General features: G+C 46.4%; 1 protein-coding gene across 3 annotated transcripts; it reads right to left on the reverse strand.

Annotated features, from left to right (window-relative positions):
- Nucleotides 1-42: 42 nt before the first annotated feature.
- On the reverse strand, nucleotides 43-27977 carry NUP85 (nucleoporin 85). Of its 3 annotated transcripts, none has more exons than XM_010816523.4 (19): nucleotides 27851-27977; nucleotides 22621-22714; nucleotides 17192-17354; nucleotides 14214-14284; nucleotides 13627-13670; nucleotides 12533-12602; nucleotides 11279-11400; nucleotides 8585-8719; nucleotides 8370-8492; nucleotides 8033-8164; nucleotides 7685-7791; nucleotides 4501-4584; nucleotides 4281-4346; nucleotides 3933-4084; nucleotides 3076-3193; nucleotides 2873-2973; nucleotides 1008-1159; nucleotides 555-656; nucleotides 43-224 (listed from the first exon to the last, which is right to left on the reverse strand). In XM_010816523.4, the coding sequence occupies exons 1-19, from the start codon at nucleotides 27899-27901 to the stop codon at nucleotides 123-125; spliced, it is 1989 nt and encodes a 662-aa protein (XP_010814825.1). In that variant the 5' UTR covers nucleotides 27902-27977; the 3' UTR covers nucleotides 43-122.

A 27977-nucleotide genomic window follows, 5' to 3' on the forward strand; every position in this document is an offset into this window, starting at 1 on the left:
CCTCCCCAAGTGTAAGAACTATAAGTTCTGTAAGAACTTGCCTGTATTTGCAAAAAGAAACATTTATTCTTTTAAAAGTGTATATACATTGCCTTTACAAAGATACCATGTTGGAGCCAACTTCAGGAACCTTCCAATGAGCCTTCTTTTATAATTGACCGAGCAAGATTCCTCGCAAGAGCAAGTCTCAGGATTTCCACCTTGGTGGTCTCAATATCATCATCCTAAAAGGAAAGAGAGCCTGTGTGAAGACCAGCAGGAAGTTTTCCTTCTTTCCCAAGACTAATCCAAAGGGAGATAAAGAGCACAAAACGTTCAGTAGTCTCTTCTAGCAAGTTCTTCGTATGAGACCAAGCTGCATGCAGAGGACCACCACAACTGACAGGAAAGAAAATCGAGAGCCCAGAACACTCGAGTCAGCCCACTTCCTCCTAAAAAGTTAGTGCGCCATAGTCGCAAGTGGTAACGTGAGAGGCGTGTGAGTTTGTAAGGGGCCAGCATCTTGTGGGGCAGGGTGCCTTCTCTCTTCTCCATCCTGGAACCATCAGACTGACCTGGAGCTGCTGGGCATCGGGCTCTCCACACAGCGGCCTTCCTGAGGTCAGGTCCTCCAGACACCTCAGGAGCTCGTACGTCTGCTCCGCGGAGAAGATCACCTGCGGGGAGAGCTGCTTCGCGGAGCTGCTCGCCAGCCAGAGCCTGCAGTGGTCTGTGCAAGGGCTCGGGCTGAGGCAGCCTTTCTTGTATCTCATGTGGACAAGTGTGCTGGTGGGTGAGAGGCCCCACTCACTCCCAGCTCTTCTCGTCAGGGCCCTGGGCTGAGCACTGCCAGTGGACGGCTGCCTCATTTCAAGTTAAAGACTTAACTTGATAACTTGAGATACTAGATTTCCAGAGTGGGCGCTATGGGGGTACAAACACACACCCCTACTAAGGAGATGATGGATGGATATACATTTGCAACAGCTACGGGATAAAAGAGAAGACACTGTGGTCTCAACCTGTACCTGTTTCTGTTCCAAAAGGGGCAGGGCGTCTGTCAGCAGCGTCATCCAGAAAGACCGGGGGGCAATCTGGGACGTCATCAATGAGAGGAGGAGAGAAGCGGCATCGACAAAGCATTTCTCTCCGTATAAGCGGTGGAACTCGCGGTACTTCCCTATTGGGAAGAGAGAGCACTAGGTCACCTGTGACCCTCAACAAGAGACCCCAGAGCAAGGAAATTCTTCCAAAGCGGCCTCCAAGCTCATCAGCCAACGAGACCAAAAGGATTCAAAATCCTTGCTTAAAGGGGGCTCCAGAGAGCCAAACCTGGGAGAATATAAGCATCAAAATGAACGAGAGATATGGTTGATAATAGACTGAATAAAATAACCCTCGAGGCCATGGCTGATATAAATGAAAGAATAAACGGGAGGAGGGGGAATTCCATATAGGGGAATGCCAACTAAAACACAGTTTTATCAGCAGTCAGGAAATCACCAGTAGTTACGAACACTAGTGGGTCAAAGTCTGAGGAAATTTAAATAATACCGAAGTACAGCTCCATAGATTAATAAATCTGTTTAATAAATTTTAGAGGAGACCCCTGGTGGATGCTGCTTTAACCAGGTGATCAAGGTGAACTCCACTAAGGGAGTTCCTATTAACACATCCCCTCAGTGGAATTCCTGCCAAGTATATAACCTGAGGCTGTTCATGAATAAACCTAAAGTAAGAATATTCTACAAGAGAGCTGAACAGACTGCAAAAACATCAAGGTTAAGGAAGACCAACAAAGGCAGAGGCATTAATGAGATTCGAAGACTACATTCATGACAAAGGACTACTGGGACAACATATGGACCAGGTGAGAGTACTGTGTCAGTGCTGAACCTCCTGATTTTCGTAACTGGTTAAGAGAATGTTCTTATTCTTTAGGATATACATGCTCAGATATTTAAGGAGGAAGGGAAACAGTGTCTCCAACATACTTTCAAACTATTCCCAAAAAACCTGACTGACAGAATAAAACAAATGAGGCAAAACATAACTGGTTAACTTGGTAAAGTGTGTAGGGCAGTCTCTTATTCCTTACACTACTTTCACAATTTCTAAGTTTCAAGTTACCAGAAAATGTTACCAAAAAATACGCTTTGCAGAGACCACACAGGCTCCTGTGTATTTTGATCTGTTTTTCCCCCCTTTGGTCATGCTGCACAGTATGTGGGCTCTTGGTTCCCCGACCAGGGATCAAACCTGAAGTGGAAGCATGGAGTCTTTTTTTTTTTTTTGAGATCAAAAAATTTTAATACCATAGACAATTTTATACTGTTTGAAAATGTAGATGAAATAGGTACTTTCCTAGGGGAAAAAAAACCAAACTTATCCCTTAAAAAGTCACATCCTGACGACTTTAAACATCAGTTCTTCAAAACCTAAGACTAACAGAGTAAGACCAACCAGAATAACGAGAAGCCTTGAATTCCCAGAGAAGTAACCCCACCTTTCTCAATGGTACGTCTCCATATTATACAAGTACCATATCTGGGCAAATCTACCGAAAACTTTGCCATCTGGTGACAATCTTACAGATTTGAAACAGAATCCCAAGCAAGTTCCGGGAAAACGTTGCCGTTTGGTGACAACCTGTGACAGAATCCGCCCCTGGTTTGAGGTTCGTGACGCGTGGGCAAACGGTCTGCAGTCGGCCCGCAAGCAGCCCCCGCGGAGGGCCCAGAGGCCGGAAGAGAGCATGGAGTCTCAACCACTGGACTGCCAGGGAAGTCGCTCAGAGTTCTGTGTGTTTTGGACTGGAGAAGTCTAGAACTTCTGTGCAAGTCCATATCTGTGCGCTCGTGCTGAAGGTCCAGGGGACAGCTCAGAGACTCACCCAGGAACGTCAGTCGATCACTGAGCATCATGGCTGGCCCCAGGTTGTCAATGAGGTCCAGGTCAGAGAAGCAGCCTCGCTCACAGTAATCCCTGAGGAACCTGCAAGGCCAGCCCAGAAATGACAGCAGCAGCCCCAGGCCCCCTCCTCAGCCCTGCAACTTCGCAGGCAGCACCCGGGAAGCACACAGAAGGGGAGCCCACCTGTCTGATACCAGCGTGGCAAAGGCAGCGTCTTTGGCTCGAATGCTCCAAGACAGCGCAGAGCCCAGACGATTGTTGCGGACCGCCTTCATGGCCAAGACCTTACAGATGCTGCGGACTTTGCAGGGAAAAGAGAAAAGGCAAATCGTTTACCCTACAAATCACTCCACTCCCAAACCCTGCTGAGATAGGAGCAGCCTTCCCACCGCCTCTGACTTTTATGTGGCTTCTCTGTGGGCTCCAAGTACAGCTGGGCAGCAGCAACTAGGAACTGTGAGGTTTATAAATTGTCTTCTGGCCTCGTTAACCGTACAACCCACCCTGGTAGGCTTTGGTTTTGAGTAGGTTTCACTTCAGGGGTAGCGAGAATATTTGCAAGGCTCCCCACACATCACACGTCATTATCTGTCCACATGCTGAAAATCCTACCAGGCTTTGGGTCCTGAGTGCTGTATGCTTTCAGGGACGGTCATGAACACGCAGTGCCTCTGGGAAGAATAACTATTTAGGCCTGTACCACTTGACAGTGAAGGGGGAAGAGACGGGGCAAACTTCATCAGCATCTCCCCGTGCTCTTCCTGAGTCACCTCCGTCCTGCATCCCCCCAAGCCAGCCTGAGCCAGCAATGGCAACCCCCCGGGACAGGACAAACCACGGCTGCCCCAGCCCAACCTCTGGTTGGAAGCACGAGCATAGACGTGGTCAGGACCTTAACAGGCCGCGTGCCCGACTGCTTCTAGGTCCCAGTGGGTCCCTAGCTCTTCCTCCCCCTGCCCCAGGGATTCTCCAGCGCTCTGGCTCACCTCCTGGCAGCTACTGCCCAGACTCTCTGAAGGCTGGGAGGAGAGTCCACTCACCTTGCTCCGTCATCTGCCGCTGCTCGCAGACCCGCAGTACCTTGAGGGCTTTCTGCTCCGTGGTCAAAGGAATCCGCTCAATATGCAGCTCGAGAGAGACCCGGCCCAGCTCAGGACAGTGGTCACAGTAGTCCACACCCAACTGCCACAGGCTGCATGGGTCCAAGGGGGACAGACATGAGGGCCTGGCGAGCCCAGAGGCTGCCCTGGGGCCAAGAACTAGCCTCCAAGGCAGCTCCTCCCCAGACCCTGTGCTGTCAAGGAACCAGACGAGATAGAACCCCGTCTGGCACAGGCAGTGCCTGCTGGAGAGCACCCTGCTGCCCCTCAGCCCTGCGGCCTTCCTACCTGTGATGAGCAAAGAGTCCTGAGGCATATTCCAGCAGGAGGAACTCTCTCATGTTGGATCCAAAGCTGGCAGAGAACAGACCACGAGACCAAGGCTCCCAGGCTGCTCTTCAGGGCCCCCTTCAGCAGCCCAACCTCCCTCCGAGGCATTCCGGTCACCCCACCCTCAAGGGCCTGGGTGGCAGCAAGCAGAAGGCGGGCATGGCCACGGCGTCCTTACTAGAGGTTGTGTGACTGCAGGAGCTTGCAGTGATCCAGCAGGTCTGTCAGATGGGCCACGAACCACCAGTTGCTCAGGGCGATGCTACGGGTTCAGATACCAAGGCAAGAAGCAATGTCAGGATGAGCTGCCACAGCCCGCAGGTGTGGAGCATAAGCAGGAGCCCCACACCTCCTTTGCTGTAAAAGGAGGGGAGGGACAGTGGCAAGCTGGGCTCTGTCTGCCCGCTAGGTGGGGACTAATAACACACTGAGAAGGACATTCAACCCCAAAACAGCAGCCAGCAAGACGTTTCATTGGAGAATGTCACACAGAAAAATAAAATCCAGGGACCCAATGAGATATAGAGAATGCAGATACAGGGTAAGGGGTAAGCAAAGGACGAAAAAATCGATGGGATTTGATTCTTGATGAGACATGGAATTCAAAGAACTGTATCTGTGTGCATTTGGATTGCTGTTTATGTTCTGTTAACATCTCTCACTGCTGCATAGTTTTGATTAGCATATTTTATGAACACAATTATATATACATGACAGCACTTTAAAACCACCTTGTAGTGTCTATTAATACTTTGTATAAAAATTATTTTTGCTTGATTACATGACTGATTTTATTGGATATGTAATCTGACACATAACGAAGGTCTAAAAGTCCGTCCCCAAACCACATTTAATCAAAACCCAAAATCATCTCTAGCCCTTATTAAAAATGACATTTTCTAGGACCCTCTAAATGTTCCAGATGTTAAGTTTTTTTACATCACCAAATTTTGTAAACTCACTAGCATTTTGTATAGAATATACTAATGCACTCACTGCAGTGTGAATACACCATTTTGAGTTACATTTTTAATTTATTACTTGGCATAGGCCTTTCTGTATCTGTATATAATGCTTGAGTATTTTTTAAATCTTGGGAGAGGGAAAAGCACCTTCAATGCTGCTAGGGTGAAAAATCCTGCTCTCAGGATATAAAGAGAGTAGGGATTGGTTTACACTGAATGACTGACTGAATGGGCTGTCTGCCCTGCCTTGGGGCTGCTGTCTTCCTGTGAAGTACATGCCAGCTCCCCTTTTCCTTTTGCTGGATGGCAAGAATTGGCAACTGCAACCCACAAGGGAAGAAATCCAATTTTTCCTCCAGCTGTGGATACGCCAGGCAAACACGTGGCCCTTCAGCAGGAGCTGGTAAACTGTGGTCTCCCAGGGCCTCCCTGGGATTCCCTCATGGCTCAGACAGTAAAGAGCCTGCCCACCATGCGGGCGGCGTGAGTTCAATCCCTGTGTCAGCAAGATCCCCTGGAGAAGGAAATGGCAACCCACTCCAGCATTCTTGCCTGGAAAATCCCTTGGACTGAGGAGCCTGGCGGCTATATACAGTCAATAGGATCACAAAGAGCCGGAGACGACTGAGCAACTACACTTTCACTTTCAGGGTCTCTCTGCTCTGCCTCAGGAGCCGTCTGCCCCACGGCCTGGCATGGTTGACATGGGGGTCATCAGGTACCCCCATAGAAAGCTCCCTTCTGGCTGAGGAAGGGTTCCCTCATTCCCCCCAAGAGGAGTGAACAGCTGACACCACACCTGAAGCTCAAGGCTCCTCCACAGCACCAGCCCCCCGGCCCACCCCAGACAGAGGTGCCACTCTCCCCTGGGAAGCGAGCTGGGGCCTAACCGGAACAACCCGTGAGAAAGCAAGTACTCAGGAGACCCAGATCCCACCCTTCCTCGTCCAGGAGGCCACTCTCTCTCTGAGGATACTTCAGCCCTTCTTTCAATTAATGGGCAGAGGTCCCGGGACCTGCTTTTCAGAGTAGGGCAGGAAGAAGCTTACTGGTCAGGAAAACCCGAGCTCCTAGATTCCCAGCTAATGGAAATACCTCGATTTTTTCCCTGCCTGCCAGGGCAGACGGATGCCCAGACTGAGGGGCTGCAAGTCTGATCATTCCTCCTTCAAGACTGGCAGGGCTGATGCGTTTTTCAGTGGCGTTCATTAGCGCCATGCCTCTTCGTAAACTTCTTTCTCTTTTCCTTCTACAACCACTGAAAGCAGCAAGGTGCTTTACCTTTTTTATTGTCCTTCCTTCCCCTTTAGCTCAAATCTGTCTTGATCCTAAAATCCCAGATGTGGCTTATGAAGGAGGCCCTGGAGGAAATAACCCACTGCCTGTAACAGACAACACATTCTGGAATGCCTATTGCTTTGAATTATAGACAGAGACACTGACAAAGCTAAAGACTGGTGTCTGTGCCTCTGGGAGCCACACCCACTGATCCTTCACTGCAGATACGATCCCTCGCCAAAACCAGCTGAGTTCTGTAAGTTATCTTCCAGTTCCAACCAGTCCCTATTTTAGAGGTTTGTGAAAAGAATACGGACACAAACCTTCCTTTCTCCAAGTCTACCACCATTTTTTGAATGGTGGACCTTGGCTTTCTTTCTGCCAAACAGGAAGAGCAGGTAGCATGAGTGGGGTGGGGGTGGAGGGTGGAAGCGGGGAGACATTCCCACTGCCCAGATTCACTAACAAAGAAAAGATCCAGTTGAGGTCAGTGAATTCGATGCCTGAGCAGGGCCACCTGCCCGTTCCCAGCCTTCTCCCTCTGCACAAGGAGGGAGGGGGAGAAGTTCTCTGACCACAGGTGGGGATTCTGGAAAGCTTTGCTTTGGATTCATTGTTTCACCCTCCCTTTCCTGCCTTGCTGAAGATCTGGGGAGAGATCTGGGGAGGGGGCTGATGTAGAATCTCTGCTCCGAACAGACCCAGCCTCATGTGGTGGTGTGGTAGCTCCTGGCTCACCAGAGAAGTGCTGTCCTGTAAGGTGGCTGCATGTCCATCAGGTTCCAAGAAATAAGCTGGCTGGCTATTTCTGGATTTTAAATACCATAGTTATTTCTTGCAATATTACTTTAAACATCCCTGAAGTGGAAACTGTTACAGATACAGGAGCCTGCAAGCCTCAGGAAGGCCCCCAGGCTCGTCCAGAGAGAAGACACTGTCTACCTAACGTGGCTGTGGCGGGGGGCACGGGTCTGTGGGAAGAAGGCTAAGACACCAACAGGAAGGAGCAGGACACTCTAGAAAAGGACGGAGGTGATGGGCATACAACACGGGGAGCGCACTAGGCGCTGAGCTGAAGCCCTGAGGTGCTCAGCGTGGTGGTGGTGCAGCGGGTCCTACCTGCACTCCTTGATCACTTGGTGGATGTCAAACTCGAAGGCGGCCATCAAGATGTTGTCCAGGGGCTCCGGGCTGCTCTCACCTCCCAGAAACAGGTCAAGGCTGGACTGTGGAAAGGTGGTGACCCATTCAATCCCTAGATGGTGGCAGAGACTCAAGGGGGCAGGCAGGGCTGCTGTGTAGGGGACCCTGGAGAAGGGCAATGGGGTCCTTCAAATTGGGCCCAAGGAAAGCCCCCTCTGTTCCCCAGGGAGGGTCAAGTCAACCAGGCCACACGGTACAAGTGACCCGGCAGGGAGCAGAGCCCCGGATGCCGACTCCCCTCCCCTCCCGGAGGAGCTGAGGCACCTGGGCGTAGAGGTGCAGATCCATGGGCTTGACCGTGGGCTGAGAGTATAGCAGCCGCGTCACCAGGAAGTGATACCAGTTACTCAGCAGCTCCTTGTGCTCCAGCAGGGCGGCATCATCTCCCAGCAGGACCTGAGAAGAGACGCTGTCCCTTAACTCTGGGGACACTTCCCCGTAAGGCTCCTCATCTCAGCTGGAGCAGCTGAGTCAAAAGCTCACTCTTCCCCAACAGGGCCCATACAGAGCCCCGTCTGAGGAGGAGCTGCTGCTGGGCTAGACGCCCAGGGCCCCAGGAGGAGCTGGCTTGGCCCCTGGCCAGGACCCGCTCCCCGCAGACCTTGCAGAGGGACTCAAGGTGGGGGTTGGAGGCGAACGTGCCGTCCTGGAGGTGCCGCTCGCATTCCTCGTGCCAGTGCTGCCACCTCAGCTCCAGCTCCGTCAGGGTCTGTGTGTTCCCAGGCTGTGGGAGAGACGAGGACGGGGCGGTCACCATGCCAGCCCCTCACGCTCCCTGTATGAACCCCTCTCCGCGGCCCGGGTGGCTCCACATACGCTGAGAATGGGCATGGTCCTCATCAGGTCCCCCAGGACTCGGCACATGCCTGCAGAGGTGGGGTTGCTGTCGGCTTCCTTGGAGAGCATCTGTCGCGCCTCGTCCAGCCGGCCCTGCAGCACCAAGGTGGTCACCTGGGGGACAGCAAGAATACAGCATCCAGGCGGAGGCTCAGCAGCCAGTGCCCCCAGCCCGCTCTGGCCTCCTCGTCCCGGAGAAGCGTGGTGGCTCCTCCCTCAGAGGTAATCTGCCCCACCCAACCTTCTAGTTTAACCTGCCCCAAGCTTTTCGAACTGCATGTTGTTGTGTCCCACTGCAGGTATGACTGCCTTTTTAAAATGAAATAGAAAATAAAAATTACCAAAGTGCATCAAATAAAAGCACTGATCCGTAAAAGTTTCAATTAAAAGAAAAAGTTCTAGTTCAAATACTGGGTTAGCCAAATTTGGTTCAGGTTTTTCCATGCTATTTTATGGCCTGGGTTCAATACCTGGTTGGGGAACTAAGATCCTGCAAGCCACGGCAAAAGAAAAGGAAGAAGCAGCCAAGGACACACGTGCTGCGAGTCCCACCCCTCCCTGATCCGGACACGCACGTCCTATGGCCAGTGGCCCCACCTGGCCCTCGGGCACCTTAACCTGCCTCACCGTGAGCGCCGAGTCGGCGCCAGCCCACCAACCCACATTCTTCTGTTTCTTACACATCCAACTCTTAGCGAAGCCTATCACTGTACCTTTAAACTGCATCCAGAATCGAATCACCTCTCACCACCTCCTCCGCTCAGCTCCCACCCGCGTCCAAGTTACCATCACAGCTGCCTGATTTAGGACCTGAGCCTCCAGACTGGTCTCTCCGCTCTGCTTTTGCTCTGTTCTCAGCAGTGCAGCCAGAAAAGCCTTTGAAAACCTGAATCAGGGACTTCCCTGCTGGTCCGGTGGCTAAGACTCAGTGCTCCCAATGCCGGGAGCCTGGGTTCCATCCCTGGTCAGGGAACTAGACCCCACACGCCACAATGAAGAGTTCACACGCTGCGACTAAAGAGCCTGCGTGCCACAGCTAAGGCCCAGCACAGCCAAATAGATACATGTTTTTAAAAAGAAAAGAAAATCTCAGTTAGATCACAATGTTCCTGTGTTTGACTCTCCAATGTCCTCCTTACCCCAGCTGACTCAGGAGTAAAACGGGAGCTCTACTCTGTCCACCAGCTAGGTCATACCTTTATCTCCTTCAACTAACCCAATCAACAGCCCTGTGGGACAGGTGTTACACTCTCCAGGCTACAGATGAAGAAACTAAAGGCAGTTAAGTGACTCACTAGAGCTCACAGTTGGTAAGAGGCAGAGCTGGGATGCTAACCTGGGCAGCTTGGCACCACAGGCCCTGTTCTTAGCATTCAACTACCCTGCCTCTCTGGGGCTTTCCTGGTGGCTCACTGGTAAAGAATCCTCCTGCTAATGCAGAATATGCAGGTTTGATCTCTGGGTCAGGAGGATCCCCTGGAGAAGGAAACAGCAACCCATTCCAGTATCCTTGCCTGGAAAACCCCATGGACAGAGGAACCTGGTGGGCTGTAGTCCACAGGGTCCCAAGAGTCAGACAGGACTGAGTGACTAAGCACCACCACCACGCTGCCTCTCTAGGAGCTGAGCCCTTACCCCTCGTCACCTCCTCAGGTTCCTACTCACAAGCCACCTCACAAGGGTGCCCTTCCTCGACTTTAACACTCCCAATTCCCCTCCCCTGCTCTTTCTCTGCAGAGCACTTCACTTTTACATATATTTTACTTGCTTCTTTGTTTCTGTCTCCCCACCCAGAATGCAGGCTCCGTAAGGGCAGGCATCACTGCCTGCTCTGGTCCTGGTTGTCCGCTCAGGGCCCGAACACAGCACCACTCAAATACAGAGACTGAATCACACACTTAAAACCTAGGCCCGCCCATTTCTGAACAAAGCCTCTCCCCTCACCTGCACAGATCTCTGAGCACCCGAAGGCCTCAGAAACAGCCTCAAAGACAGCAGCTCTTTACCTGAATTTCAGATGTTATAAGTCTCCAACATTCAAGTCAATCAGCAACCTCCTCCCTGGTCGCTCCAAACTGGGTGATAGGTCAGTACAGGTGAATGGAAAAGTACTGCTCTCCCATAGAATACACACACACGCACTGACTTTCAAACTGACCGTCCAAAATGACTGGGACCATCAATGTCTTTGTTTTTAATAGCTTTCCTGATTGCAATGTACATCTTATAAACATTCACCTGTTTAAGTGTCTAATTCAGTGAACTGGAGTAAGTTTACGGAGTTGGGCACTATCATCACGACTCAGCTTCAGAACACATCTAACACCTCAAAACAGCCCTGGGCTCACTGACATCAAACCCCTACCCCAGCACCTATCCATCAGCTTTGCGTTGTCTTCACCAAGTCTCATTCTTAGATCCACAAAAAGATCAAAATTCCCTTCTCACTGTGAAGTCTACAAAGCATTATTTTTCTTACATGAAAACTTAGTTCAAAACTCTCCCACGGAGCAGGGAAGAAAACACCTCCCTAAGCACGTCTCCATGATCACAGACTCAAAGAACCACACGCACGTGGGCTCAGCAGGGAAACCCTCAGGCCAGCCCAGGAGCACAGGCCAAAGAGGATATGAGGCGGAAGGCAGGGAGGCCCAGCACACACGAGGGTCTTACCAAGTTCCAGAAGCTCTCGTGTTTGCTTGGATTCTCACTGCCCAGAACATCTGCCGACAAACTGTCCACCTCGCACACATGCAGTCGGACCCAGTCAAGGAGGTACAGGAGGAGAGGGCCGGCTGGGAGGAAACACACAAGCAGTAAATTCCATTTGCCCGAAGTACAGAGTGTAGGGCAGGCGAGCCAACTATGGAGAAGTGGTCTGTCCCTCTTCAGTGAGCGGGCGTGTGGTCCTGACCACAGGGCTGAGCTAGCAAATGGACTTTTGTGGGCTTCTGTGGACTTCTGCCAGGCAGCTCAACCTTTCACTGAATCGTCAGGGGGGCTGAACATGAGACCCAAACCTCACCACCCTGACCACCCCCAGCTTCTTCACAACTACACAATACTCAGTGACCACATCAGTAATGACCATAAGGGGATGGTACTGACTAGGTGCCAGGTACACAACCATGATAAAAAGATAGCAACAGTCAGAATCTACTGGAGGAGGCGAGCAGACAACCAACCAATTCAATTTCAAGCTGCTCAGTGCTTGAGCAGGAGTATGAATAAAAAGCTGTGACTGCACAGAGACTACTAATACACGCTTACAGATAATAGTAAATATAAACCATTAGAAGAAGCAAAAAGGTCTGCAGCCCCTCCACAGAGAGCCCACTCAAGCCAGGATACTGTACTGACCACAATCAAATTCAAGATCAAGGGAATAATTCAGAGTGGACGCATGAAGCTGTAGGGTTGCCCCTGACCCAATCACCAACAAAGGAAGTCTCTACGGCACTCTGCCTTCCACCACCTAATCCTGCCTCGTATCTGTATAACGTTTTTCTTCTTAAACTTTTAAACAACAGGAACGTACTGTCTCGTGCTCTAGGAGGCTGAAAGTCTGCGGAGCTGGGAAGGCTGGTTCCCTCGGAGGCTGGGGAAGAGCCTGCACACACCTCTCCCGAGCTTCTAAAACTCTGTAAAGCTCCACCAGTCCATGTTATAAATATGCACCACTCCTTTCGCACGCTAGTTTAATATCTGTTACTTCATAGTTTTTAGGGGTCACCTGCCTACAACTTAAGGTTTTCAGAGGATACTCTGACTCTCTTTGCAGTATCTTACAAAAACACAGGCTTCTTCAGGCATCCTGTAATACTTCCCAATGCTTATATTGATGAAAAGCAACAAAAAGCACATTCTAGGCAACAAAACACTCATCACAGCACAGGACAGGGTAGGGGGACACCTCTGCCACCTCACCTGGGGCTACTTCGATAAAAAGAATCTCACAAAGGTTCCAAATGAGCTCCACTGCCGACAGAATGGAGACCTAAGGAAGGAACAGAGGCCAAGTTTTGACTGAAAACATTCCTAAGATTTTTTTCCCCTAGCGCTAAGAAACAAAGCAGAGCTTGAAACACAGGATGGTCGTTCATTAACTCAACATTTATAGACTGTTCCTATGGTAGGGTTCCCCACAAGACAGTCAGAGAATTTTAGGGGTGGGACACACAATAATAGTTTCTGTTTTAATGGTTGTGGTTTTAGTTTAACACGTGTTAGAAAAATGTAAGTAGCTCTTTACACCCATGATCTTGATGAATATTATAGTTTAGGAAACAGCTCTTAGTAAAAAGGGAGAAATGATTTTTAGAAAAATATTTAGCAAATAATATCATAATATACAGGTACAGCAAAAATTAACGATGTTGATATTCAAGGGATTGATGTTTAGGAAACAGTCTATTAAAAAAGTAAACCCAATGTAAGACTCCAAAATAAATCAGCTGTGGACCCTGACCTTAGGAATATGCAATACCCCTATCATCCTTCTTATACAATCACAGAAATTTATACCTTAACCATAAGGAAAAATAAATGGTCTGATGACTTCAGAGATGGGTGTACCAGTCCCTACTGACTACTGAGTTTGAATAATATCAAAATTCTAACCAAAGAATGAGAATTCTTTAAGTCACTTTCCAATTAAAATGCAACACCCTGCCATTTATAAACACTGGCTCACTGAGTAGTTTATGAGACTACCCAGTGGTTCTAAACCTCAGCTCACTATCTCAGGTGACACACTGTGGTCAGGATTTATATTCCCCATAAGAGCTGAAGACTCGCACAAGTGTTTATCAAGCACATCCTTGTGTTCCAAAGTGCTAAGCCTTGAAGAGGGCACCAGGAGGTTCAAGATGATTCTTACCACTCCAAGGAGTCGCCTGTCTACCTGGCAAGAAAACAGACGTCTGCAGTATCAGTGATTACAAAGCCACCCCCGCTGGCTACTGAGGACTCAGAAGGACATAAATGGCGCTGGTACAACACAGGCGGCCCCACCCCCTTACCTGGCTGCTGAACTGGCGGCCAATGGCTGAATCTTTATCAGCAACTGACAAAACACAAAGCATTTCAAGTGAGCAATGTAACTCGAGTCTTACTGTTAGAGCTTCACAGACAGGCACTACGGCTTGTGCCTTCTGACGACCACCCGTTTTCACTGCAGATTTTTTTGAAACATGCTTCATATCTCTGTTGTACATCAATGATCTCAAACCATGGCCCAGAAATGACAAGTGGCTCTTTCAACTACAATGTGGCAAACGTAGAGACCACCATGCTATACGAGATTCTATCCAGCACCTACGAGTCATATGGCTCTCAGGGTTATGATAACTTTCAATCACCAAGATCAAAGAACTGGAATGTAATTGTCAAAGGTCTTTAATTTGGCCCTTTAGCCTCATACCTGCTAACATAATATGTTCTAATTTGTTCTAAAATGTACTCAAGACAACTGCCAGAAAATTACAGATTATGTAAGATAGGAAAGTAAGTTTTAAACTAGAATGTCAATCAGATTTTACCTTGTAGTACTTATAGCCAGATAAATACTTCAATTACTCACACACACACACACACACACAATACTTACCTGCAAATTGGTGCATTTCCTCCATGCATGCTCTTATGACTGATCGGTAGTTTTTACTCACTCGAACTAATCTACAAAAGATGAAATGGCATACAAGATGAACCTGGAACAGTTTGTGGTGACAAAAAATAAGGAACATCTTGTGATGATAGAAACTATCAAAAAAAAAAAAAAAAAGATAAGCTTGCTGACAGACAGGAGGCAACATGAAGGAGTTCCTCATGGCCAAAGCTAAAACAACTTGAGCCACAAAATAAACAAAATACCATATAACCCAGGGACTAAAAGAAATATCCATGAGTCCACAAGGATATTAACTGTCTCAAATGAGACCCACTAATGGATCCTAAAATTAGTGGTTGAAATTTGAGGAGAAATGGGATTTTCATAGTCTCAGAGTTTTTCCCTCAAATACTTACTAGTTACAAAGGGAAAGATGATAACTTTATAGTACAGAAACCCAGTAGAAACCACATTAACCAAGTGATCAAGGTCAATATAAACATAATAAAACATCAGCGTCATGAACCTCATGATGTGATGATGTGTGAGGAAGGACATATCACACCACTTCTGTGGTATTCTTGCTAAAAATGCATAATCTCTGCTCAGTCATGAGAAAACCCAGGACAGTTCTGAGGGACGGTTTCCAAGATAATTGGTCAATTATCAATTACTTTTTTCAAAAGTCATAAGGCCATGAATCAGATTAGGGAGAAAAAAACTAAATGCAACCTCATTTGGTTGCAGAAGAAAAAAAAGGACATTAGTGGAAAAAATGGTGGAACTGAAATAAGGCCTTCAGGTTAATCATACTGCATCAACATTTAAGTTTCCCGGTTTAAATACCAGTAATGTGGTTATACAAGATACTAACATCAGAGAAGCTGAATGACGGATGTACAGAAGTCTATTATTTTTGAACTTTTTCTGTATGTTTAAAATTATCTCAAAACAGAGTTCTTAAAAAAGCAAAGAGCAGAACAAAACAAACAAAAAAGGAACTGGCTATTAGTTACCAAGATATAGATCCTTAGAAAGAAACATTAGTTCTAAATGAAGAGACCTAAATGCTGCCTACTGGCTCCATTTACTTTTATTTTCTAGCTCCCTTTAAAGATGAACAGAAGGTACAATGGGGCCAGCAGCAGTTGAAGCAACTTGCACACACTCTCACTTAATTTTTCAGTCAAGACTCAGTCCCGAATAAATAACTCACCTGGCCCAAAAACAAGATGATATGCTGACCCCCACGCACAAAACAAGAGCTACCATCCCACCATTAGAAGGACATTCACAAGATCACTAATTTATTTAATTCAGCAAATATTTAAAGGCACCTACTATATAGATGAATGAGGGTATCTGGGAACAGAAGGCCCACATAAACAAGACAGGGTCCCTGCCTTCAGGGACCTACAGGACTTCTGACATGCTATGTCAATATAGATTCCTCTGAGTTACCACTATCCTGTACCAGAGCCTCTTGTCAGCAGTGATCTTTCATAAACACACAGGCACACACACATGCTGACCAGGGTATCCTCTGGGGTGATTCATCTATAAAATGCTTATCAAGGAAGTAAAATACTGTGACACTGTGGTTTATAAGAAGAAATAAAACACTAATCTTCATCCCTAATCCCTGACTCACAGCTCCTAAAGACTTTGTAAATTCCTAGATGACAAGAGCACCAGCAGCATCTTTTGTTTCAACTCTAGGTAGCTCCTGGATGAGGACTGATCACCAGAAAGCCCAAGCCATATTAGAAATTGAAATTATCAGCCCTGTCCCTGACTTCCCTGGAGAGGGGAAAGGGCCATAAATGGAGATAATAATTGATCATGCCTACATGAGGAAGATTCCATAAAGTCTCAAAGGCAAGGGGTTTGGAGAGCTTCCAGGTGGGTGAACACATCCGTGTACCAGGATGGTGACACACCCCAGCTCCACAGGGACGGGGTTCCTGCACTTGGGACTCTTCCAGACCAGGCCCCACGTTCATCTTCACTTGGCTGTCCATCTGGGTCCTTTCTCATATCCTTTAATGAACTGCTAAACTTGTTTCCTTGAGTTCTGTGAGCTCCTCCAGCAAATTTATCAAACCTGAGGTTACCATGGGAACCTCTGATTTATAGCTAAGCTGAAGAGCAGCTGTAGGTAACCTGGGGACCCACTATTTATGACTGGCATCTGAATGGGAGGCAGTTTTGCGCGATAGAGCCCCTAATTGACGGAATCTGTTGCTATCTCCAGGTAGGCGGTGTCAGAATACAGGTGACTTGTAGGACACCCGGCTGGGGTCAGAGAACTGGTTGGTGCATGAAAACTCCCATACATTTGATGTCAGAAGGGTTATGAGTGAAACACAGGAAAAACGTTTTGTTTTTCCAACACAAATATCAACGTTATCTATTCCCTAGACATATGAATGGACACTAAGAAAAACCTAACACAGGGGCTCTCAAACTCCACTTGTACTTAAGCCTCACCTAGAGACTTTAGGATCCACCCCTAGAAATTTTGGAGATATGAGGTGAGGTCTCACAAACCATACTTCGACCAATTCTAGTCTATGAACAATGCAAGTTTTCTGGTCTCTTCCCAAAAAAATGCCTTGAAAATAATTCTTTAAAGACAAAACAAAACTCTCAACAGGGGGACCTCATTCAATGATTCTCGGGTGCTTATCTGGCCTAAATTTTATTCTTTGGAGGGTAAATGAAGTAGGAATAGAAACAAAGAAAGCTCATCAAGCAGCCAGCAAGTCAATTGGCAGCCATTCAAACATTCTCTGTAGGACTTCTCCATCCGTGACCATAAGGACTTATACTGCCCAGCAGAGGCCAGAAAATCAAACACAGAGTCCCATATTTCTCTAGGAGGTCCATCCATTGTGCAAAAGGAAAAGGATGCATTTCACTTGGTTTTTCAAAATTTAGTTGTGGGAGGCAGCACTTATCAGCAGCCAACTTACTGAGCTTTTCTGGATTTTCCAGTCAACTCTTCTTCAATTCTTTGGAGGCCCACGAAGATTCCATGGGATTCATTGAAGAGTTTTCTCAGGATTTTGGAGTAAACATCTATATCCTTTCGGATGATATGGATAAAGGGGCAACCTGCCACCATCTCTGATTTTTCTGAAACAGGAAAAAAAAAAAAATTAACATCTATCACCATCATCGTCATCAAAGCACTCTAAAAATTTTAATTGAGTAGCTAATTACAAAAGCTTCAGCTTCTTTGCTACTGATTTCATGATATATTATTTATCCACACATGAATTTTTATTTTTACTTTTTTTGGCCATGCAGCATGTAGGACCTTAGTTTCCCAACCAGGGCTTGAAACCATACCCCTGCAGTGGGAGCAGAGTCCTAATCACTGGATAGCAGGAGAAATTCCTCATATATGAGTTTTTAAGTTTTTATTTATTTTGGCTGTGCTGGGTCTTCGTTGCTGCTTGGACTTTTCTCTAGTTGCAGGGAGCAGGGCCTACTCTCTAGTTGCGGTGCCCGGGCTTCTCTTTGCGTGGCTTCTCCTACTGTGGAGCACGGGCTCTAGGGCATGCATTTCAGTAGTTGTGGCTCACTGGCTTAGCAGTTGCAGTTCCTGGGCTCTAGAGCACAGGTTCGAGTTGTGGCACACTGGATTAGTTGCTCCATGGCATATGGGATCTTCTTGGACCAGGGATCGAACCCATGTCTCCTGCATTGGCGGGTGGACTCTTTATCACTCAGCCACCTGGGAAGCCCCCATACGTGAATTTTTTTTTATGTTTTTTTAATTCTTTATTGAAATATAATTGCTTTACAGAATTTTACTGTTTTCTGTCAAGCCTCAACATTAATCAGCCATAGGTATACATATGTCCCCTCCCTTTTGAACCCCGCTCCCATCTCCCTCTCCGTCCCACCCCTCTAGGTTGATACAGAGCCCCAGTTTGAGTTTCTCAGCCATAAAGCAAATTCCTGTTGGCTCTCTATTTTACATATGGTAATGTAAGTTTCCATGTTACTCTTTCCATACATCTCACCCTCCCCTCCCCTCTCCCCATGGCCATTAAGTCTATTCTCTATGTCTGTTTCTCCACTGTTGCCCTGCAAATAAATTCTTCGTATATACATGTTAAAATATGGTATTTATCTTTCTCTCTCACTTCACTCTGTATAATAGGTTCTAGGTTCATCCACCTCATTAGAACTGACTCAAATGCATTCCTTTTTATGGCTGAGATGATATGATCACTCATCTAAAGCCAAACATCCTAGAATGTGAAGTCAAGTGGGCCTCAGAAAGCATCACTACAAACAAAGCTAGTGGAGGTGATGGAATTCCAGTTGAGCTCTTTCAAATCCTGAAAGATGATGCTATGCAAGTGCTGCACTCAATATGCCAGCAAATTTGGAAAACTCAGCAGTGGCCACAGGACTGGAAAAGGTCAGTTTTCATTCCAATCCCAAAGAAAGATAATGCCAAAGAATGCTCAAACTACCACACAATTGCACTCATCTCACACGCTAGTAAAGTAATGCTCAAAATTCTCCAAGCCAGGCTTCAGCAATACACGAACCATGAACTTCCTGATGTTCAAGCTGGTTTTAGAAAAGGCAGAGGAACCAGAGATCAAATTGCCAACATCCGCTGGATCATGGAAAAAGCAAGAGAGTTCCTAAAAAACATCCATTTCTGCTTTATTGACTATGCCAAAGCCTTTGACTGTGTGGATCACAATAAACTGTGGAACATTCTGAAAGAGATGGGAATACCAGACCACCTGATCTGCCTCTTGAGAAATCTGTATGCAGGTCAGGAAGCAAGAGTTAGAACTGGACATGGAATAACAAACTGGTTCCAAATAGGAAAAGGAGTACATCAAGGCTGTATATTGTCACCCTGCTTGTTTAACTTCTATGCAGAGTACATCATGAGAAACGCTGGAAGAAACACAAGCTGGAATCAAGATTGCCGGGAGAAATATCAATAACCTCAGATATGCGGATGACACCACCCTTACGGCAGAAAGTGAAGAGCAACTCAAAAGCCTCTTGATGAAAGTGAAAGTGGAGAGTAAAAAAGTTAGCTTAAAGCTCAACATTCAGAAAACGAAGATCATGGCATCCGGTCCCATCACTTCATGGGAAATAGATGGGAAACAGTGGAAACAGTGTCAGACTTTATTTTTCTGGGCTCCAAAATCACTGCAGATGGTGACTGCAGCCATGAAATTAAAAGACGCTTGCTTACTCCTTGGAAGGAAAGATATGTCCAACCTAGATAGCATATTCAAAAGCAGAGACATTACTTTGCCAACAAAGGTCCATCCAGTCAAGGCTATGGTTTTTCCTGTGGTCATGTATGGATGTGAGAGTTGGACTGTGAAGAAGGCTGAGCGCTGAAGAATTGATGATTTTGAACTGTGGTGTTGGAGAAGACTCTTGAGAGTCCCTTGGACTGCAAGGAGATCCAACCAGTCCATTCTAAAGGAGATCAGCCCTGGGATTTCTTTGGGAGGACTGATGCTAAAGCTGAAACTCCAGTACTTTGGCCACCTCATGCGAAGAGTGGACTCACTGGAAAAGACTCTGATGCTGGAAGGGATTGGGGGCAGGAGGAGAAGGGGACGACAGAGGATGAGATGGCTGGATGGCATCACTGACTTGATGGACTTGAGTCTGAGTGAACTCCAGGAGTTGGTGATGGACAGGGAGGCCTGGCGTGCTTCGATTCATGGGGTCACGAAGAGTCGGACACAACTGAGCGACTGAACTAAATATTCCATTGTGTATATATACCACAATTTCTTTATCCATTCATCCGTTGATGGACATCTAGGTTGCTTCCATGTTCTAGCTATTGTAAATAGTGCTGCAAACAATGGGATACATGTGTCTCTTTCAATTTTGGTTTCCTCAGGGTGTATGTTGAGGAGTGGAATTGCTGGGTCATATGGTGGTTTTATTCCTAGTTTTTTTTAAGGAATCTCCATGCCGTCTTCCATAGTGGCGACATCAATTTTCATTCCCACCAACAATGCAAGAGTGTTCCCTTTTCTCCACACCCTCTCCAGCATTTATTGTCTGTAGACTTTTTGATGAGGGCCATTCTGACCGGTGTGAGGTGATATCTCATTGTAGTTTTTATTTGTATTTCTCTAATAATGAGCGATGTTGAACATTTTTTCATGTGGTTGCTAGCCATCTGTGTGTCTTCTTTGGAGAAATGTCTGTTTAGGTCTTTTCCCCACTTTTTGATTGGGTTGTTTTTCTGGTGTTGAGTTGTATGAGCTGCTTGTATATTTTGGAAATTAATCCTTTGTCAGTTGCTTCATCTGCTATTATTTTCTCCCATTCTGAGGGTTTTCTTTTCACCTTGCTTATAGTTTCCTTTGCTGTGCAAAAGCTTTTAAGCTTAATCAGGTCCCACTTATTTACTTTGTTTTTATTTCCATTACTCTAGAAGGTGGGTCACGGAGAAGGCAATGGCAACCCACTCCAGTACTGTTGCCTGGAAAATCCCATGGACGGAGGAGCCTGGTAGGCTGCAGTCCATGGGGTCGCTAAGAGTCGGACATGACCGAGTGACTTCACTTTCACTTTTCACTTTCACCCATTGGAGAAGGAAATGGCAACCGACTCCAGTGTTCTTGTCTTGAGAATCCCAGGGACGGGGGAGCCTGATGGGCTGCCATCTATGGGGTCGCACAGAGTCAGACACGACTGAAGCGACTTAACAGTAGCAGAAGTGACTTAGCAGCAGCAGCAGGAAGTAGGTCATAAAGGATCTTGCTTTGATTTATGACATATGTGAATTTTTATACGCAAATGTTTACTCTTAGACTTCATCCCTCAACTCACTAGCATACTCTGTAAAGACATTTCACCTCTATCCATTGAAATATACTAGGAAAAAAAAGGAAACCACTTAATATTACCCTATGTAAACTCAATAAATAAACCTACAGCTGAAGTTTTACAAAATGTCGAAATAAATATTCTTTTTATATTACTTTTTATTGCCATTACTCCTAAAACAAAGAATCAAGGACTAAACTATTTTGCAACAGTGATGAAAAGGCTCTGTAATGATAAATTATAAACCACCAACTTATGGAAATTTCACATACAGCAGCTTCTCAAATAAGTTGTGATAATGTTCAATGGCTTGTTGTGAATGTGATTTCAATAAATAAAAAAAGAAAGAAAATCCTGAGTTTCCAACAATCAAGGACAAGCTAGAAACGTTGATAAGCTTTCCCATTAAGCAGGGAAAGAAGCTGTTCAGACACAGTCACAGAAGTTTCTCTTCTGAGCAACTTCTACCACTCTACCAAACTTGAGATTCTCAATACCAAGATATCCCATAGATATTTGGCAACATCAGGGATCATTTCAAACTATAAAATAAAGAAAAACTACTCTGCTTAAAAGTTACATGAGGGGCTTCACAGGTGGCACAGTGGTAAAGAACACGCCCGCCAATGCAGAAGACACAAGAGATGAGAGTTCGATCCCTGGGTCAGAAAGATTCCCTGGAGAAGGAAATGGCATCCCACTCCAGTATCCTTGCCTGGGGAATCCCATGGACAGCGGAGGCTAGAGGGCTACAGTCCACAGGATTGCAAAGAGTCAGACACTACTGAGCATCGGTGGTCTAGTGGTTGCAACTCCATGCTTCCAATGCAGGGGTCATGGGTTCAATCCCTAGCGAGGGAACTTACATCCCACATGCCATGCCAAGTGGCAAAAAAATTTAATTAAAAAAAAAAATCACACGAATTGCATACTACCTTAATTGTATGACCTTCATTAGCTCAATGTGCTCCCAACAAAAGAGGAAAACCTCTATACTTAGATAAAGAACATGACAAAGATTCACAAAATAATCCTTTCAACATTTCCTGAGATTTCTCTCTTGAAAAGGAGAAAGCAAAATCAAGTATCAAGATGTTGATTTTACCTTGCTCCTATAGGGAGTCTCAATCGGAAAGGTTAAGAGCCATGTCTGACACCTGATGGAGCTTAGAGGACAAGTTATTTTGTTCACAATGAAAAAATGAAGGTAAGGGCCATGACATCGGACAACATTCATAGTGAGGGGACCACTACAAAGAGAATGTAGTCACTCAGGACAAAAAGGGAAACAAAAAGCTTCAAGCTTTTAAGTATAAAGAAAACCTTCTTTAACATTGGGAAGATCATTGTTAACTTTTTTCCCCTGGACTCAACATCTGCCAAGTCTCACAAATCAATGAAAATCTTAAACAGCTAAAAAGTTTCAAAAATGAAAATGGTACAAAATAAGTTCAATTGTTTTCATATCTCAGGTAGTCAAATCTGAGAGAATAAAGAAAAAAAAACAATTGTACCAACACAGATAATCTACAAGAGAAACAAAAAAACCTACCTTTTTTATTGAAAGAGGTTTCACACACCAGCATCTCCCCTGGACCCCAGTCAAAACACATTTGCTTCTTCTGGGAATTCACTCCTGGAATCCACTAGTAAAAAAAAAATAAGGCACAGAAATTGTTATTCTTCCTAAAGGCTTTGCTTTCAACTGACTTGCAAGTATAATTCTAGTAATCAGTGGTAGTAGAAGTTATTAATCTATAAATCTATAAATACAACTGAGTGTGGCTGAGATGAGCCCAGTCTGTTAGACCCTAAATGAGCAAGAGAGTTGTTAGGCACCTTGACCCAGCCTGCCACTTCTCAAGTACTGATAAAAAGGAAAGCTACCCCCTAATCAATTATTATATGGTAATTTAGTGATCTGTAGTTCAGAAAAAGGGCAGTTAAAAAAATTAAACAGGAATTGAACCGCTGTTACTCACTAAAAAGACCTCCAATCCCCTGGCCTCTATGTCACATCTTAATGGTGCTTTATTTTTTTCTCCAACTCAGTCACACCAATTCCTCTGAGTCTCAGCTTCATAAATCCAACTGCATAATCCACCCTTTTTGAGTTATCTAACCTCCAGAACTATATCCATAAAATCAAGAGCCAAAACAGGAACTTAATCTATGGCTGGACACGGGCCTTCTGTAGTTGTGGTGCTCGGGCTTCTCACTGTGGTGGCTTCTCCAGTTGTGGCGCACAGGCTCTAGAGTGCATGGGCTTAGCTGTCCCGCGGCATGTGAAATCTGCCTGGAACAAGGACTGAGCCCGTGTCCCCCGCATTGGCAGGTGGATTCTTATCCACTGAACCACCAGGGAAGTCCCAAAACAGGGACTTCTGATGCTCATTCCCAAACCTCATTCCACTCCCGCAGTAGGACAAAGCCTTCCCCAACTGTTAGGAGCAACCCTTGTAATCCTCTGTGTTCCCTCATGACCCACTGAGGTCACGCTAGGGGTAAAGAATCCACCTGCCAATGCAGGAGACACAGGTTTGATCCCTAGGTGGGGAAGATTCCCTGGAGAAGGAAATGGCAACCCCCTCCATTATTCTTTCCTGGAAAATCCCATGGACAGAGGAGCATGGAGGGCTACAGTCCATTGGGTCACAAAGAGTCAGGCACAACTGAGTACATGCATCTCTCCTATACCCCAGCAATTCCACTTCTAGGTATTTATCTGGAAAGAACCAAAAAGTGAAGTGAAGTGAAGTGAAGTGAAGTGAAAGTTACTCGTCATGTCCGACTCTTTGTGACCCCATGGACTATACAGTCCACGGAATTCTCCAGGCCAGAATACTGGAGTGGATAGCTGCTCCCTTCTCCAGGGGATCTTCCCAACCCAGGTCTCCCACATTGCAGGCAGATTCTTTACCAGCTGAGCCACCAGGGAAGCCCTTAGAAAAAAAAAAAAGATAAGAACTATAACTCACATTTCTTAAGAGTCCTTGACCTAAAAAGATAATACCACTGGTCTAGAAAAACTACTCAAGATTAATCTCTTTGGATCCACACTGAAACATTCCTGAATCTGCTAGTTACTAACTGGCCTTCACGAGCCTTGATATATTCACCCTGCTACAAAAAGCGACGATAGTTTTCAAGGTTATTCATCAGCCTCTTGAGAGTGTGTATCAGTTCAGTTCAGTCGCTCCGTTGTGTCCGACTCTTTGTGACTCCATGAATCGCAGCACGCCAGGCCTCCCTGTCCATCACCATCTCCCGGAGTTCACTCAAACTCACGTCCATGGAGTCGGTGATGCCATCCAGCCATCTCATCCTCTGTCATTCCCTTTTCCTCCTGCCCCCAATCCCTCCCAGCATCAGAGTCTTTTCCAATGAGTCAACTCTTCGCATGAGGTGGCCAAAGTACTGGAGTTTCAGCTTTAGCATCATTCCTTCCAAAGAACACCCAGGGCTGATCTCCTTTAGAATGGACTGGTTGGATCTCCTTGCAGTCCAAGGGACTCTCAAGAGTCTTCTCCAACACCACATAGAGCAAGCTTAAAGAGCAGACTAACTCTCAAATACAGACATGACTGAATTCAAACTTTCATTGTTGAGGTTCAGATTCTAGACAATGGATGATGCCCTTCTGAGAGGCTGTGTCCACAAGGCCAACCTGGTCTTCCTACCTGGTCTCCCCAACACCAATGTAAAGCTGGGTTGTCACAAGTCAGTCATCACTACTGGGGGCAAAACTCAGCTTAGACTGTTTTCATTCCATTTGTAAATGCATGCCTAATTGTCATGGTTCAATAGCAAGTAGCTCTCCAGGGTCGCACAGAGTACTGAGAAAGTTTCCCCATCCAAAGATTCTGACATAAGTAAAGGAGGGAAAAGCAAGATAACATGTAGTCTGAAAAAGTCCCAGTGATTCCAATAGTCTATTTTTCCTCCCCCAAAACAGTGACACAGTCCTTGATGGATATTTAGCATTTAAACTACTTCACATATGCATTAAAAGTTAACTTTCTATAGGATATAGCAGTAAACTTTATAGACAGTAACATCCCACATTCACTGCTGTTTGAGATCTCATGTCTCTTGTCTAGTTAGCTTTGAATTGACTTCTATTTTCAGTTTTTGGTTTTGTGACATACTGCTTTGCAATTTGATGGCTTCAGCAGAAAGCTGAAGGCATTTCAACTTTCTAAAAAGCAAAAATATAAGGTCAAGCAGCTTGCTGTTTAGCAGGGCTTACAGGTTACCAAGAGCTAACAGATGCAAAACAAGCCTAAATAGACAGACGGAAATATTTCCTAGTCAGGGAAGTCAGGGAAAGCTTTTCTGACAAAGAGGCTGCTGGAGCTTGTACGTAAAAAAATGTGTGGGATAGAAACCCGAGAGAGAAGAGCATCCCAGATGGGGGAAGGATAGGTATCCCTCTTCTAACAGCCATGAATCTCCTTCTAAGCATCATATATCATCCACATCTGACATACTTTCCTGAGAGTTCAAACAGACGTGAAAGCAAACAGAGCAATGAAAAAGCAGGATATTCTCCCAAGACCTAGTAGATGCTGAAAAGACCAAGAAGAGATTGAAAGAATACATGGAAGAACTGTATAAAAAATATCTTAATGAACCGGATTGCTACAGTGGTGCGGTTAGTCACCCAGAGTCAGACATTCTGGAGTGCAAAGTCAAGTGGGCCTTAAAAGAAGCACTGCCGTTAAAGCTAGTGGATGTGATGAAATTCCAGCAGAACTACTCAAATCCCTAAAGGAGGATACCATCAAGGTTTTGCATTCATTATGTCAGCAAGTCTGGAAGACCCAGCAGTGGCCACAGGACTGGAAAAGGTCAATCTTCATCCCAATTCCCAAGAAGGGTAGTACCAAAGAATGTGCTAACCATCGGACAATTGCACTCATCTCACATGCTAGTAAGACCATGCTTAAAATTTTGCATGCTAGGCTGAAGCATTATGCACACCAAGAACTTCCGGATGTCCAAGCTGGGCTTAGAAAAGAAAGAGGAACTAGAGATCAAATTGCCAACATTTGCTGGATGATACAGAAAGCAAGGGAATTTCAGAAAAACATCTATCTCTGCTTCATGGACTACCCTAAAGCCTGTGACTGTGTGGATCATGACAAACTGTGGAAAGCTCTTAGAGAGATGGGAATACCAGACCATCTCATTTGTCTCCTGAGAAATACTCCCTGACTGGCAAATATTTCTGTCTGTCTACTTAGGCTTATTCTACACCTCTTAGCTCTTGGTAACCTGTAAGCCCTGCTAAATGGCAAAGAAGCAAAGTTAGAACCCTGTATGGAAAAACTGATCGGTTCAAGATCAAGAAAGGAGTATGACAGGGCTGTCTGCTGTTACTGTTTAATCTATAGGCTGAGTACATCATGAGAAACGCTGGGTTGGGTGAGTTACAAGCCAGAATCAAGAGAAGCAGGAGAAACATCAACAGACTTAGATATGCGGATGATACCACCCTAATGGCAGAAAGTGAAGAGGAACTAAAGAGCCTCTTGATGAGTGTGAAGGAGGAGAGTGAAAGAGTCGGCTTAAGGCTAAATATTAAAAAAAAAAAAAAAAGATCATGGCATCTGGCCCCATTACTGCATGACAAATAGAAGGGGAAAAGGTGGAAGTAATGACAGATTTCCTCTTGAGCTCCAAAATCACTGCAGATGGTGACTGCAGCCATGAAATCAGAAGACAATTGCTTCTTGACAGGAAAGTGATGACAATCCTAGGCAGTGAGTTGAGAAGCAGAGACACTGCCGACAAAGGTTCATGTGGTCAACGCTGTGGTCTTCCCAGTGGTCATGGACAGTTGTGAGAGCTGGACTGTAAAGGGAAGACCGCCAAAGAATTGATGCCTTTGAACTGTGGTGCTAGAGAAGACTCCTGAAAATCCCTTGGACAGCAAGGAGATTAAACCAGTCAATCTTAAGAGGTCAACCCTGAATACTCACTCGAGGGACTGTTGCTGAAGCTGAAGCTCCAGTATTGGTCATCTGATGAGAACAGACGACTCATTTGGCAAAGTCCCTGATGCTGGGAAAGATCGAGGGCAGGAGCAGAGGGCGTCAGAGGATGAGATGACAGGACAACATCACGGATAGAATGAACCTGAACTTAAGCAAACTCTGGGAGGTGGTGAGGGACAGGGAGGCCTGGCATGCCGCAGTCCATGGGGTCCCAAAGAGTCGGACACGACCGGGCGACTGAACAATACCAGTCTCTCAAGAGAACTATACCTGGTAAACCTTGGGCGAGCTCAAGCAGAAGCCAAGCTCACGGGGCTGCGACGTGAAGCTTTGCTGCTGTTGTTAAGTCATTTCAGTCGTGTCCGACTCTGTGCGACCCCATAGACAGCAGCCCACCAGGCTCCTCTGTCCCTGGGATTCTCCAGGCAGGAATACTGGAGTGGGTTGCCATGCTGGGAGAAAAAAAGCCGTACAATACCTCCGCCTGGCTCCAACCCGCTCATTAAAGCTTAAGCCCAAGAGGAAAAGCCAGAGAAGCAGGGAGGTCGGGGAGGCAAGGGATGGAAAGGAACAGAGTTAGGAGGGCGGTCTCCAGGGCCAGGTACTCCTCAGAATATAGAAGGGAGCAGAAACCCAGCGACCACCGCGACCCACACGCGGGGAGCGAATTAATGCGACTTCCGAACGGGGGGCAACAGTGAAGGGGCCGGGCACCTCGCCAGCGGCAAGGACGAGACGAACCCAATCTCCGGGCCCCGGGGTGGGGGGGGGGGGGAAGCGTACTGTTCGGGGCCCCCTTACAGTGACCGTCGGCTCGCCGTCGAACTCCTCCATAGCGCCGCACCACAGCCGCCGGGAACCCGCAGTGCCGCCTAGGCTGGCGCCTCAGGGCTCCGGCTCAGGGCCGGCT

The sequence above is a fragment of the Bos taurus genome, chromosome 19 (assembly GCF_002263795.3).
Source record: "Bos taurus isolate L1 Dominette 01449 registration number 42190680 breed Hereford chromosome 19, ARS-UCD2.0, whole genome shotgun sequence".
Taxonomy (NCBI): Eukaryota; Metazoa; Chordata; class Mammalia; order Artiodactyla; family Bovidae; genus Bos; species Bos taurus.

Coding starts and splice junctions, on each gene's coding strand:
- NUP85 (XM_010816523.4), bottom strand. CDS start 27,901: ATGGAGGAGTTCGACGGCGAGCCGACGGTCACTGTAAGGGGGCCCCGA. Junction 4,085..4,280: donor GGACTCTTTGCTCATCACAG/GTAGGAAGGCCG, acceptor GGACCCATGCAG/CCTGTGGCAGTTGGGTGTGG. Junction 225..554: donor CCGATGCCCAGCAGCTCCAG/GTCAGTCTGATG, acceptor CTTTCCTTTTAG/GATGATGATATTGAGACCAC.